Genomic DNA, 15740 nt, shown 5'->3' with positions numbered 1-15740 from the left:
TTGTGGTTTTGCTTTATTTTTAACTTAGAGGTTTGCATGTAGTCTGCAAATTTTAGATAGAAGAATTTTATTTTAAAAAGGAAAAAAAAACATGAGAACTTGGAGTTAGACCTGGCATATGGATTTTCCAGATACTTTAGGAAAGCTGGTTTTGTACTTTGTGTCTTTGCTTGAGAAGGCTCAAGTAAAACCAAGAAATTATATGAAAGTAAATTAAAACTGGTGCTAGAAGCCTCCTCTTTTAAGTCACTCCAGTAGCATACTCCAGCACTAAAATAAGAAGAAAGAGATGGGACACACTGTTTTATATCAGTATTTGTCATGTCCTGTTGCAACCCTGGAGATTGTAATCGAGTTTGTATTTTCTTGGAACATCATAGGATGTTCAGAAGAATGGAAGAAGTTTTCCTATAATCAACCCAATTAATAAAGAAAGAATAAAATGCATATCATAATAGTAATTTAGTTTTTTCAATAACTGAAACTTTCTTTACAACTTGGTTTCTTAGACTTTAACACTGATACACACTGCCAGCCTTTTAAACTTTTGCAAAATGTGACAGATGTACAGCAGAATGTGAGTACAGTAAGCCAGTACATCTTCGTGCACAAGTTCACCATTTAGGATGAGTTTTTTCACAGGTAGTTCTTATACCAGAAGAATACCTTCGGTAGTAAGAACTAAAGTTTTTGTACATATTTTATCCTTACTCCAAAAAGGTGTTAAAACATGGACCAAGAACATCTTCAGCTGAACTGCTATCTGATACTGCCTTTTTTACAGTATATTCCTTTCCATGAGCCCTGTTGAGTTGGCAGGGCTACTATTTTATCTATGACTGCAGTGGAAATTTTACAGTAAATACCAGCACGTATTTTGTACTATGGCAGTCAGCATGTACCCTTGAAATAGAGTTTTGTTTTGTTATCAGCTCCATTTTTACAGTTCCATTCAACCTTGATGTTAGATTTTTCTGATCTCTAGAACATGATTATTAAACCTCATAATTACATCGAGACAAACCTTTTTTTGTGGAATTTTTTAGCATCATGATTGTTTAGCACTCTATAGAACAAATTGGATATGTTCCTTTTGCTGTGAAAATCTTAAATACACGCATTTAAGGAGAACAGGGAACCTGGGAGGAGTTGCTGTTAACAGGTGAATAAAAAATGGTGTTCTCTAGACAGTTGTATTTGAAGCTCTCTGTCACTGATCCAGAGCATTTTGTAGCCAGTTTTTTTTCTCCTTTCAGATAAATACAACTTTTGATTTCCTAGTCAGAAGCTGTGCTTGACAATGTGTTTAAAGCAGTCTTTATTTTTTCAAGTAGTTGTCTTATCCATGAACTGTTTATTCTTTTCCTTCTTTCCTGCTCTGCCCCCACTTTCAAATAGGTGTACAACCCTCGTATCAGAGTGGAGTCTCTGTTGGTGACTGCCATCAGTAAAGCTTCTGCTCAGCAGCGAGCTGGCCGTGCTGGCCGTACTCGACCAGGCAAGTGCTTCAGGCTCTACACAGAGAAGGCTTACAAGACTGAAATGCAGGTAAGGTTACTTCTTTTAGATTATGTTTATAAGCACACCTGATTCAGGTAGCTGAGTGCTGTGCTGTTGAACAAAATCAGAATTTGAATGCTTCTGGAGTATAAGGGGCTTGGAAGAACGAGTGTTTTGAATTGTCTTTTTTTTCCCCTCCCCCCCAGGACAACACATACCCTGAAATTTTGAGGTCTAACTTAGGATCTGTAGTATTACAGCTCAAGAAGCTTGGTATAGATGATTTGGTGCACTTTGATTTTATGGATCCTCCAGGTATCTATTTCCATCTTTCCAATCTTTATTTTTGTGACTACTTTATATAATGGCAACATGGAATAAATTATTTTACTTTTTTTTCCCTGTTTTTTTGGTTTTTTTTTTTTTTTTAGTTGTAGTCTGTAAGGAATGTCTGTTGTTAATCCTGAAATTTAGTGCTCTGTGTCATATTCAAACAAGCTTTTTGTATTTTTGTCTGTGTAAAGGCTTTTAATGGAACCAAGGAATCTACTGAAGGCCCCTTGCCTGCAGACAATAAGAGAAAACTATAGGCATTAGAATGTCTGTTATTTGAAATTCTTCTACTTACCACCTTGATTACACATTCTAATTGTGTAAAATTGGCTGCTGGTGTTAAAGCTAAACACATGGTTTTGGCTCAAACTATAAAGTTGATGTGTATCTTCTTTCAAAGTGTAAAGGTTCATGTATGCTTCCAAAATAACTGGTTTATATTGCTAATTAAAAATGTAGATCAGCCATGTATAAATATGTTAGAAAGTTCGTTTTTTTCCCCCCTCAAATAAAAATATAACATAGTCTGTATGCTTTTAAATAGCACTACAGAATAATTGAATATGTGAATTTCCTTCTGTTTTAATTTCGGGGTTAATACGGACTCTGTATGAGAAATTCAGGATTTAGAGAACATTTTTGCTGGCTTTGTGGAAGACAAAGTTGACACCTAAAGTTGACACCTAAAGTTGACACCTAAAGTTGACATGGCTGATATTCTAGGGCTGTATTGATCTATTTGGTATGGAACAAGGGAAAAGGTATCTACAGGGAGAGGAAGTGATACTACTACGATACTGAATATGCCACAATGCCACTGCTGTCTGAATTTTGAAAAGCAGTAATCTTGAAATATTTGAAGCTTGCGATTAAGTTTAAAGCTTTCCTAAATAAGTTTTGTTTCCTCCCCCCACCCCTATTCATTCACACCTGGGTGTGTATTACTGAATTTGGTAGCAGTTTTGCGTTTGGATGCTAGCGAATGGAGAAAAACAACCAAAAAAACTAGCTTATAATGGTCTGTGCTTCCTCGTTTTTTGCTGATTCAGAGCAGTTTGGGTACTGTGCCTACTTACATACTTTTTTCTTTCAGCTCCTGAAACTCTGATGAGAGCCTTAGAGCTTTTAAATTACCTGGCTGCTTTAAATGATGATGGAGACTTGACTGAGTTGGGATCCATGATGGCTGAATTTCCATTGGACCCACAGCTGGCTAAAATGGTTATTGCAAGCTGTGACTACAACTGTTCTAATGAGGTCCTATCTATTACTGCCATGTTGTCAGGTAATAGCAGGAAAAGACATACTAAACAAAATGCAGATCTTCAGTTTGGGGGATATACGAGTTTTCCACATAAAAAAAATCGTGTATTTCTAATAAAATTAGAATTGTTTTTTAAAACTTTATATATGGGTTCAGTCATTACAGATTTATGTGGAGATCTTGAACCTAATCAGTAGTAATATTAAGAAATTAACACACATAAAAAGGTCAAGGAGTTTACTCCTAGTATCAGTTCAAAGTGTAGATATTTGAGTTGTTGGGTGGGGGGAGGGAATCAGGGTAGTGGAACAGAAATTTCTATTCAGACTCATAGACAGGATCAGAAACATCAGTTCAGCCGCTCAGTTTAAGGCAGTGACATCTGTTACATATTGTGCATTCTGCTGCACTTTGATAAATCTCAGTATTCCCAAAGGGATTACAGTCTAATTTATATTAAACCACAAGCTTGTACATGAAGTACACTTTTCAGTCATTAAGTGGCAAAACTGGAGAACAGTCATTACTTTTAAAGGGAAAAAGAAACTTGGGGTGAGGATGTATCTTGATAAGAATTGACTTAAGTGCACAGCTGTACTTTGGTGCTGTGTCACGTGAATAGCTCCGTGTCAGAGCAGAGCAGCTTGATGGGGAGGAAAATGTTACCACACAAACCTCGTATTTAATTTCCCAGTTAGTAGAACTGATGTTGGTTTATAGTTAGAGGTCATAGGAAAAGCAACAAATGGGGATGTTCTTATTCCTAAGTACTCTTTTGTCTTTGGGGTGTGCTATTTTACCAGTGCTCTCCACAGCACAGGTGTGCTGCTGACATGCTTAACTTGATTGGATAGGTAAAAAAACCCCACTTTGATTAAGTGTAAAGTCTGTTGCTTCAGTTTAGTCTTACAGTACATTTATATGAAAGTTTTTAAGAACAAGATAAAATGTTTGTTGCAGAGTTATGATTGTTCAGACTCAGAGCAGATGGGCAGGGCAGAATCATAACATTTATTTTTAATTAAATGGTAGGCTTAATTGCGGAGGTGGTGGTAGGTTGGTGCCTGTCTTTCTCTTCCCTTCTCCCCCCAGTATCTACTACAGAACAAGTCAGTCTAATATTTTTGTCTATGGCCTTCAACTGATTTGCCTTACTCCTTTTTCAATTTACCTTTTCCCAGGCCATGATAGCTACTTTTGTTTTAAGGCACAAGTAATATAATGAATAATAAGTTTTTTGGGAAAAATGAAAAACAGATTGAAGATGGTTAATATGTGTGTTATAACTAACATACTACTCTTGAAAAAACCCATCACATAATCCTAGTATTTGTGAGGACTGTTTCCCAAAGCAAGCACTTTTTTTTAAACCAGCAGAATAATTATATGTTTTGATGCCTAAAATCCTCATAAAGATTGTCAGGCTTTGGATAGCAATCCGTGTATTAAGTTTGGACTGAATGGGAAACTAGGTACCAGAAAGGAGCAAAAATAGCATTGAATAAATGAGTAGATCGAATGATTGTACTTCATTTTGTAAGAGCTTTGGTGTCTTGCTGTGGTATGGAGAATGCTATTACTTATTCAAAACAGTGAGTTTAGACAGTGATAGAGTAAGTTGGATTTTGCTTTTATTAATCTGAGTTTGAAATTAAAATCAGATCATCTCTTTTTTTTCAAATGCAGGACCCACTGTCCAGGGTGTTTATTTCACACCTGCATTCCCATTTTCTTTAATGCACTGGTCTTGGTTGATTTGTTACCATGTGATTCACTGTTGCAGTGTGTATTTTTTTTTCTCAAGTTCCGTCCAGTATTCAACTCACATATTTAGTGCTTTGGGGCTTTTATGCAAATTTAAGAATGAAATAAAGTAAAACCACATAACACCCCACAAAAAAGCCTTCATCTGATAGATCATATGCAAAGAGGTGTTCTCATGAGATTGCTGGGCTTCAGTTGTGAGAAAGTGAATGTAGTCAAAACCAGATGGAAACAGATAAAGAATTTGTAGCATCTTAGCATTAATTTTATTGAAATTTAACCTCTTAAAAATTGCATCTACTTTAAACACAACTGATTTTTTTCCGCTGTAGATCTCTGTAAAGTGAATCACAGAATGGGTAAGGTTGGAAGGGATCACAGTGGGTCACCTGGTCCAACCTCCCTGCTCCAGCAGACCTCTTAGAAGTACTTTCAGGATCTCCTGAATTAATATCAATCTTACAAACTTAGTAGAATAAGAGAATAAAGTGATAGGAGAAAACTCATCATATTGCATTTTTTTAGTATGTTTTTTATTTGAAGTAGTGCCAAAGGACAGTTTAACCTTCCACCACTACCGCTACCATCACAACCTTTAGACTTATTAATACCTTCATTCACATGTTTCTGTATACCAGTGCTGATAACAATACCATCGGGGAAGAGACTGACTTGACTAGTGTGTTCTGGCTGGTAACAGACCTTTGATAATTAGAACTCATGTTTGTTTAGACTGTACTGTGCAGTACAGTTTCAGAACTATCTTCTTTACTCTGTCTGAAGGGGCTTTCTGAAGAAGCAAATTTGCAGTTAAAGTGTTTTATTCCATGGGGTACTAGCTCCTGGTAGAGCTATCAGCACTGGGTTTGAACTAAGATCTGTTCAGCCTTCCAGTAGGTAATCTTGATGGCCTTCAGACTAGAGATTTTGATGCCTACATACAGTTCTATTAAAATAATCAGGTACTCTGTAGCTTTGAAACCCTCTTGTCTTACAGATGTGGTTAGGTGTTGATGTACCAAATCAAGGTAGTAAACAGTCCAAGATGCAGTTGGAGGCCATCCTGCCCTGCCCTATGCTCTGTGAACTGACCTAGCTAGGCCTTGTTCCTCTATCTGTGAATGCGTGACTCATCGATATGGGCGTTTGTGTTGGGCCCATACCAACCTTGTTTAGTCCCACAGTGTTTTGTTCGCCCCACGGAAGCAAAGAAAGCAGCAGATGAAGCCAAGATGAGGTTTGCCCACATAGATGGAGATCATTTGACGTTGCTGAATGTCTACCATGCTTTCAAGCAAAGTAAGTCTGTCTGTTTTAGCAAAATTATTTATAATGCTTTGTGCTGTCAGCTTTCGTTCCTGAGTTCCAAGGGTGGTTTGAGAGGCTTGCCTTGGGTTTTATTGTTTAAGTTCTACTTGCCTTTGGGGGTCAAACAAAACCAAAAAACTACCCAAGAAATCATGTAATGAACTGATGAGCATGGAGACAAGCCAGGCTTTTAGATCAATGCTGGGTAACCTTGGACAGAAGGAAGCAAATGTTCCTATAATTAAGAAATATTGGAAGTTTATCTGACATTAATTATAAAAAAAATCTGCATAATTGCCTAGTGATTTATCAGGGAAAGCAGTGCAGAAAGTGCTGTGAATTTGGAGAAGGATATGTTCCCAGAACAAACCTTTTTAATCCTAACTTTTTAATATAGTTAGGAATTCTGTAATAAGGCCTTAGAATAGATGAGAGGCAAAGAGATGATGCATCAACAAGAAGTAACTTAGAGCCATGCAATACATTTATTTAACTTATGTTAGTTCTGTGTATGGAGTTGAAGGAAAATGTGTGTCCCTCCACAGCATAGCTGAAGGATATTTTAGCAGCTTGGAAAATACAGGAATGAACAGGTGGAGCTAGTGCTCTTGAAAAATGACTATTTAAGTGTCACACTTTTTTTAAGTGACTTATGCTGGTGGCAGGTAAAATGATTGCTATTAACTACCAACCAGAGTAAATTATGTGCTCCACTTGCATTTTCCTGTAAGCAAACAAAAAAGCAACAGTCTTTTTTACCTTGAGGAGAAACCGTGCAACTTAGTGCCCGTTTCTGTTTCACTTTTGATTTCGAAAATTTGTATTGAAACCTTCTAACACTATCATCACGTGACAATCCAAAATAAGGATACCTTCAGAGTAAAAGTCCAAACAAATTTATTCCATGTGTTTAAAACAATAGCTGAGAAACTTCAGTTAAACACCTGTAAATTGGGGTCGAGTTGCTTGTGTTTTTCTGTCAGCTGTTTAGTTAATAGGATCCAGGATGTCTTGCAGACATCTTGTGTGGGCTTGTTTCTGGAAGCTGCTGCCTTCATACTCCGGTCACTGAGGGATGGAATTATTTTGGGAATCGTCTTTTGTTCGGTTTTGCTGTGAAATTGTAAATTGATTTCTGGGATCAGAAGATAAAATGCTGTTACTGTTTGTATCTAGAACAATGTAAAACACTTATGGGTTATCTGTGATGCACACTTCAGGTGGCTCAGAAAGTAACATGCTATGGTACTTCACTGTACAGTAGAATCCTAACTGTACAAGAGCAGAAAGAACTTGGATCTACCTCAAATTACACAACTTTCCTTCTTTTCAATGCAAATTAGGAGAAGTCTCCTTCTGTACAAGAGTTACCTTAAGTTTTATTTCTTGTTAAGGCAAGCTTTGTTGGATTATTAAACTGACAAAGATTAGAAGAGTATTACTTGAAAAGTAACAGAATTGGTAGGGAGTGTGAAACATGCAGGTATTTATCCTGACAGCATGGCAGAGGCTTGCTGTTAGAGCAGATTTCTTCTTAGACAGACAGCAGTAGGAAGGGTAGCATGAGAGTTCGTGCATTTTACCAGCCACCTACATTTACTTACTGTGAGGTGCATCATGTTAAAATAGTCTGTTTGTATATCTCTTAGCTGTTACTTGAATGCTTAATTTAAGGGGATTTCATTTCTCAAATACAGCAAAGTTCTGTACAATCACCTTGTGTGTTCGCGTGCTACAGTTAAAGATTGCAGTGTTCCTTACATAAAGTTACGTTTTTTACTGCAGGTTTGGAAGATGATTTTTCTAGTTGCAGGATGTAGTTTTGAAATGTCCAAAGTTTAGTGGTGTGTGGTATTTCAGCAAAACATCAGTGGTTGTATGTTGTGTTGGTGAGGAGAAAAAAAACTGATTTTCTTCTGTCCTGACCACATGCCTCCTGAAAAGAAAACAGTTTTGGCAAGTTACCTAATGCAAGAAATCAGCTGAACAAACTAAAAGCTGCCGTCACCTATAAAAGTTTATGGATATTTTTTTCTGGTCCATCTGACTGATCAGTTGGTTAGTTGCTGTTTTATTTACATGTTCTAATTTTGATTCATGTTTTCTAATGTTGCAGATCATGAGTCGGTTCAGTGGTGTTATGACAACTTCATTAACTACAGGTCCCTGATGTCTGCAGACAATGTACGCCAACAGCTGTCACGAATCATGGATAGATTTAATTTGCCCCGTAGAAGCACAGACTTTACCAGCCGAGACTATTACATCAACATCAGAAAGGCATTAGTTACTGGGTATTTCATGCAGGTATGTGTGTATTCTCATAGGGAACTTATGAGAAGTGTTGAGTGTTTATGTGGCTCATAATGTTAGCATGGCTGTTATAATTTGTCAAAACCTAATGAATGTTACTTAAATTATGCATGGCTAACTGTATTGCCACCTAGTCTTTGTCAGGTTGCTTGGTTATTACTCAAGTAGCACGTTCTTTAAACAAATCTTATCTGGAAGAGAATTTGTAGGCAGTCTTGCTAGTATCAAAATATTGTTTCTGGCACGACCAGTCAGGAGATGGCCACTAACTTCTGAGTAGCTAAGGAAGTAACTTATAAAGTTACTTATAAAGATCGCTAAGTAAGTGCAGAATATGTAGTTCTAAATTATTTGCAATCCAATACAAAACAGGCAAGTATAGTAGTATATAAATATTAACTATATGTAATCCTTATAGAAGGAGGGTGTTTTCACTTGCATGCTTTTCCATACTTGTATTTCACTTTTAAATGACGTGAGTCAGATACTGGAGTACTGGAGCAGGTCTGTAATCTCAGGATGTGTGCTGTTGGAAACTCTTGCCGTTTGCCTGACAGACACCCACATAGCACATCTGAACTGGGGCACAGACTTGGGCACCGTGTCTGTTTAAATCGCCCCCACCAAGGAGACAGTGCCTTCCCCCGGGCTCAGTCAGCAGCACACGTGTTTCTGGGTTTTCAGAATGCAAGAATATCAATGTCAGGAACTGCATTTACTGTAATGCAAATACGAGATGAAGGCTGTTGACTGCTTTTAAATATTAAAATGGTTCTTAAGCCTGGCTTGCTGTAACCTTTCAGACAAGCAGGTTAGTCACTCTGTTTGGTCCTTGCATTTGGGCCATGTTTTCTGCATGTTTCTTGATAAACACTTTAGTGTTCCACCTACACTTTTAATTCTGTAAATGTTTTGAAAGACAACAGTTCTGCCCAAGAGCCATTTTGGGCCCTAGGGCAGGTTCGTGTGTCACAGCTGCGCTTCTGTTTGGCACCATACCCTGTGGCTTCTGTCGCTTACTTGGACCTTTGGAGAGCTCACGTACTTGGAAGTTGGTGCGCTGTCAAGTTTGTTTCATGTTACTCGGAGTGAAACTCTTCCTCTAGAAGAGTTCCTATTTGAAAACACCTATTCCCGTGGATTGGGAACTGCACTGTTGGTGCAGGTAGCGTTTTGTTCTCTGTGTCTCAGGAGTGAAAGATCTCACCTCATATTTTTGCTGTGAGTAGAGTAGTAGGCTCACAAAGATGAAAATTAAAACCTGTCCAGAAGTCTCCTTGGGCTTCCATGGTGAATGGGTTGTTTACCACCTCCCTCACCCACAATACCTAATGGAATTTTTGGGCTGAATCAAGAGATAAGTGTGGCAGACCTTTTGGAGTAGGAGCCATTTCAGCAGTTTCTCTTCTGCTTTAAAGTGTTAGAGTCCATTTTACTTGGTTTCTTTGACTCTCTAACCTCCATGATAGTGTGATATGTTTGACCTTGACTCTGAACCTTCTGTCATGAATTCCATGTTGCTTTGAGTAACCTTCAGTAGAAAAATTATAAATACTTAAGAGGTTTTATTTACTGGCAGCTGAAGTACTCAGAAGTATAGCTGCTGTACGCGTTATACCCTCTCTGAGCCGATGCTCAGACTCTGGCATTTTGGGGCTCTTGTTCAGAAAACTCAAGTAATGAAAGGCATACATCATTCTTTGTCCTCTTAGTACAGACTATTTGTGAAAGTCCAAGTGTGAGCACTTGCAAAATATATGCATGTATCACAAATAGTTTCTGTATGTAAATGACTAAGTCTGTGGACAGCACATGGTAGTGATTCTTCAAACTCTCCAAGCTTAAAAATGCGGTATGAATTGGAAAGAGTTGTAGCAGCCATTGTCCTGAAATAGTTCTCATTGGCTGCCTTGTTTTATACTTTGGTAATTGCCTAGTGTCCTAAAACCAGTCATAAAATTGCACTGTAGAATTTTCTGTACTACTCAAGACCTGTGGTTGATGTCAGATAGCACAGGCCTGTATTAACTGCTGTAACAGTACTAATTACATAATCAGTACTAAGTACTGTATGTTTGCCTGCCTTCGATTCAGTGTCAGTGATGGATAAATGTGAAATTTCTGTTGGTGATGAATCATCTCTTTACCCCTCATATTTAAATGCAAACTTGAATTCCAGTAAATCTGCCGTAGACAAGCAAAGTGAGCTGTAGAATAGTTTAGAACTGTCAACAATTCTGTGTATAGTAAAACTTCTGGAAAGATAGATATGGACAAGAAGTGTCTTGTAAAACTTTCATGCTAAATCTGAGATTTCTTACAGTTTTTGTAGTGCAAAACTTTTTTTTAAAATATATTTCTTTATCACATATCAGAATATGCAAAGTATATGTAAAATAGAGCAAGGGATGCTTGCAAAATCGCTAAGAAACTGCTCATTGAAATTAAAATACGTGAGAGAAATACTACTTTTTCAATACTTCAGTGCCGGACATAGTCTGTCTTAAGAAGGGAGAGGAATTGGCAAATGGTACAACTAATATAATCGTAATTTGGTAATAAAATTCAAGCACTAGGTATAGATTACTTACTTAACAGAAGTAGGAGAACTAAGCGTACTCTATAGAAACACCTGAATAGGATAAAATACTGTAGCTCAGTGTTAGCTCAGGATTGAAGTAAGTCATGGGAGTATGCAATCACTTAATGGTGACTTATCCCTGATATTCATGGAAAACTAAGCTTAGCTGAAGTAAAGAGTAAGCAAAAAAAGTTATACTACAGTAAGTAAGCTAAGGAAACTTTAAATTGAATAGGAAAAGGGAACCAAATGACAGAATATCTTAAAGATGAGTTACCTTCCTCTTAGTAATTTTTTTGGTTTGTTTTTTACCAGTTGTCATAAAGAACTTAGATTTTTATTGTTGTATTTCCAATCTAATATTGGAAGCAGAACAAGAATTGATAAATGAAAATTTACATCAGAATTCAAAGGTGGGAAGCAAGTCCTGTGGTGTTTTCAAATCTCAGAATGGGTGAGGTTGGAAGTGACCATGGTGGGTCATCTGGTCCAACCTCCCTGCACGAGCAGAGTCATCCCAGAGCACATTGCACAGGATTGCATCCACATTGTTCTTGAATATCTCCAGTGAGGGAGACTCTGCAACCTCTCTGGGCAGTCTGTTCCAGTGTACGGTCACCTGCACAGTAAAGAAGTTCTTCCTGATGTTCAGGTGAACTTCCTGTGCATCAGTTTCTGCCCATTGCCTCTTGTCCAGTTGCTTGGTACCATTGAGAAGAGCCTGGCTCCATTATCTTGACACCTTCCCTTCAGATATCCATAGACATTGATGAGGTCCCCTCTGAGTTATCTCTTCATGAGGCTGAACAGGCCCAGCTCCCTCAGCTTTTCCTCATAGGAGAGATGCTCCAGTCCCTTAATCATCTTTGTTGCCCTCTGATGGACCTGCTCCAGGCTCTCCATGTCCCTGTTGTACTGAGGAGCCCAGAACCGGACACAGCACTCCAGGTGAACCTCACTAGGGCTGAGTAGAGAGGCAGGATCACCTCCCTCAACCTGCTGGCAATGCTTTTCCTAATGCACCCCAAGATGCCATTGGCGTTCTTGGACACAAAGGTATACAGATCAAGCTTGGAACCTTTTCTAGAAGATGTGGCTTAGTCAAACACAGGTTATATCATGGTCACTATGGAGGATAACTTAAATGACCAATACTGTACAGAAAATTAGATGTCAGATGATTTGCCTGCTAATTAAAATCTCATTCCTAATGTTTCTCAGTTGTTGGTGCTGTTTCTTGTATGGAATTACATATATTTTAAAGTCTTTACATAATCAGGCTCCTACAATAATAGGATGGTAATAAAATAAACCTATGACATGAAAGTGATCACTGGTGCATTTAATGGTATTCATTTTACTCTAAGAGTGCAGAAGAACGGTGTAAAACTTTTCAGTAGATTCAGAAACGCTCTTGCGTGTGCTGCAAGCAGAAATTGCAGAAATTGCAGATATCCAGGCAACTGACAGTGCTCCTTTGGTTGCATACTAGTATATTCTTTTGTCAGAAGGACAAACAAGGAACAATCTAAACTGTCTGTAAAAACTAACCTGCCAAAATTTGTAGCCTTAAATATAAAAAACCTGGATCTTGTGATAGTATTTCTGCTTTTGACCTTTTAAACGCATTTGTATTTACTGTGTTAGACATGTTTGGCTAAAGACCCCTTTTTGGCCCTCTAGGTTCAATGACATGATAAAGAGTAAATAATCACAAGCATATTTAAAATTTCAGAGGGGAGAATGTGTAATTTTTACTAAAATTGTGACAAGAACTTGAAGTAAAACATTTTCTTGTGGCATGTGCCACTGTTGCTGTCTGGGTTTGTCGAGTTGCAAAAAGCGTTTTAATTGTCTCTGCATTAGGTGGGCTTTCTGGGGCTGCAGACTAATCTGTTGCCAGAGGTATATGGGATGGCTTGACTCTTGGCCATCTGTTTAGAGTCATGTTTAGGTAGTCTAATTCACAAAAGTTTTATACTAGTGACAGATTCTTTGATGATCCTGGGGTTCAGGTGTATTCCATAGTATCTTGTTCACTACCACTGCTCATCAAAAAATGAACCCATTTACTAGGCATAGTCTGTATCATCCTGTGGTTTCTGTGGAAGCTCGTGGGTTTCTCTTCCGTGAAAAACATCACTGAATGGTCGAGGTGGAAGGGCCCTCTGGAGGACACCTGGTCCACCTACCCCTGTATTTGCAGGCACTAGAATTGGTTGCATGCCAGGGTTTCAAAGGAGCATAAGTATATATGCTGCCTCCCATGTGTCAGTGTTCGCTCCCTTATGCCACCCTTGGTGCTTGCCTAAGCCATTCTGAATTCTTTCAGCTCAGTGACCTGGCAGGCCACTTACACCTTCAAAGGGGAAGCAAGAATGGGCTCTGTCAGCTGTGCTGGAACAGCTCAGCCAGGAGGGAGCAGGGAAATGCAGCAGCTGGCACATCACCATGGCTTGCTATGGAGCCAGAGCTACTCTGTGTATTTCTCATACTGTTGCTGTTACTGACCCTGAAATTCTTCACTGATGTGTGTGGCAACAGGCACAAGTTCTAGAAACATCTAAATAGGATAAATACTGTGGGTCAGTGTTGGCTTGGGATCGAAGTCAGTCACAGTAGTATGTAACCATCTAAAGGTGGCTTAATCCCTGATATCAATGGTCTAAGGAAACATTTTAATTGGTGTTATTCCAATTCTTGTCCTTCCCTGGAAATTCAGAGCTCTCTGTATGTTTCTGTAGCATTTTTCTTTGAGTATGCTTAATTAGTTATTTTGGAATCTTTTTACTTAGTTCAGAGTAGTACAAATTAATCAAGAAATACAACTCTACACTATTATTATAAATTACATGGAAAAGCAAATTGTGTGTATTTGGAAAAGGTAGATTATAAGACTTCACTACTTCAATACATCTGAGCTAGACAGATGCTAAAGGTAAATTGCATTGAATTTAACAGCATGCATTTCTAAAATGAAACCTAAATAAATGATTTGTTCTGTCCTTTTCTAGGAAGAACTGGAACAGATAAAGCACTCTGATATTTTTGTATGCATGTGTACTTTTGATCTGAAAAATCAAATTGATTTCAAACAGAACATCCTTTAAATAAAAAGCATAATCCTACAGCATGGTGTGCTGTCTTTGTGCTAGGTCTGTGACTGATGAGTGTCTAGCCTAGTCTGGTTTGCAGCTATACTGCTATTTAATTTTGCAAACATTGTATTGAGTTGGATGAAATTAAGCCTAAATCGTTAAAGACAGTGTGCTGTTAATCTCCATTTAAAGGAATCTCTGTTTGCTTCCCAGACTTGAAATAAAGTAGAAGTGTAATCTCTCAAATCTTGGGTGAAAAGATTTACAGTCTATTGAAATACTTCGTTCTAGTCCTAAAACATATTCTGGATAATAATGTCATAATGTATAAAAGAGAAGCACACTCAAAATAAGTAATTCCTTACTAAGGAGTTATTCAGAGCTAAAATTTGAGGTAGCTATTGCTTTAGAAGTCCCGAGGTTTTAATCGAATAGGTGGAATTCACTTTTGACTAGGCAACAAAAAAAAAAAAAAAAAAGGTGAGCTGTATGTAGAAATACTAAAAAAAAAAGGGAAGAAAACGAGAGTACGCATCTGTATTAAAGGAAACCAGCTGATGATGGTCTGTTCTAAAATGTGTCTTTTTGATATCTTTTACCCATTGTCCATCCTGTTTAATCTTTTTACAGTATTTGTGTGTGTGTGTGTATGTGTAATGAGTGGAGAGGTTATCTTCAATTTCCGATATGAAAGAGTTAATTTGAGTTACCTGTTCCGTTAGATTAGCTGTTTGTACGGAGGATATCCTTCTAAGGATAACTGTCTGTTTTACCTAGCTCATTAAGATTTGGTATCGGAGCATCTCGGCAAGGTAGGCATTATTCCCTTTTATAGAGCAAGAAGCTTAGTCAGAGAGAGGTTAATTGATTTTCACCAAGGTCACAGCAGAAGTGTGTTGCTGAACCTACATTTTCCAGCTCTGAAGCTCATGCTGTAACAAGACCTCTCATAAAAGGATAACATTGTGGCTTACTGGTCCCACAGTGGCTACTGCAAATTAAATGCTTGAAGCAGATGTCTGTAGTAGACCACAGTTGACTTTGTGTGATGTTGCAAACCTGTCCAGTTCCATTGCAGTACTCGTGTTTGCATTGCTGTTGTTCCAATAATGATTTTTCTCTTTGGGTGATATCTATTTTTGTACATTGCTTGAATTGTATATTAGAATATACACTTACCATGGCAGTTAGCAAAAACATCTGGCATCTTGATTGTGTCTATAAAAAAAACATGAATAGTTGAAGTGGTCAAGTAATGTGCCAAATTTAGAGGGGGTTTGAAAGTTGGGATAGTACGTTTTGTATAGAACACTTAACAATCAGCTTGAAATTGCTTCATTTAAAAATTGCCTCTGGTAATGAAAGAATGTCTTTTTATTTAGGTGGCACATTTGGAGCGAACGGGGCATTACTTAACTGTAAAAGATAACCAGGTGGTGCAGTTGCATCCCTCCACTGTTCTTGATCACAAACCAGAATGGGTGCTGTATAATGAGTTTGTCCTTACAACGAAGAATTACATCCGGACATGTACAGACATCAAGCCAGAATGGTAAGCTGAAGTCTTGCAACAGTCGTG

At 38.0% G+C, this 15740-nt stretch overlaps 1 protein-coding gene across 1 annotated transcript in view; it reads left to right on the top strand.

Annotated features, from left to right (window-relative positions):
- DHX15 (DEAH-box helicase 15) overlaps positions 1-15740 on the top strand; it is a 44338-nt gene that overhangs the window by 27107 nt on the left and 1491 nt on the right. The window contains exons 8-13 of the mRNA XM_027883352.1: positions 1399-1548; positions 1707-1815; positions 2927-3118; positions 6038-6160; positions 8286-8476; positions 15544-15713. Of these exons, the coding sequence (XP_027739153.1) occupies positions 1399-1548; positions 1707-1815; positions 2927-3118; positions 6038-6160; positions 8286-8476; positions 15544-15713 (935 nt within the window). The remainder of the gene's footprint in view (positions 1-1398; positions 1549-1706; positions 1816-2926; positions 3119-6037; positions 6161-8285; positions 8477-15543; positions 15714-15740) is intronic.

This window comes from Empidonax traillii, unplaced genomic scaffold (genome assembly GCF_003031625.1).
Source record: "Empidonax traillii isolate 1590-97213 ecotype Southwest subspecies unplaced genomic scaffold, ASM303162v1 scaffold125:size1524877, whole genome shotgun sequence".
NCBI classification, from domain to species: domain Eukaryota; kingdom Metazoa; phylum Chordata; class Aves; order Passeriformes; family Tyrannidae; genus Empidonax; species Empidonax traillii.
The sequence above is the reverse complement of the archived record's forward strand: the minus strand, read 5'-3'. Positions and strand labels throughout refer to the sequence as shown.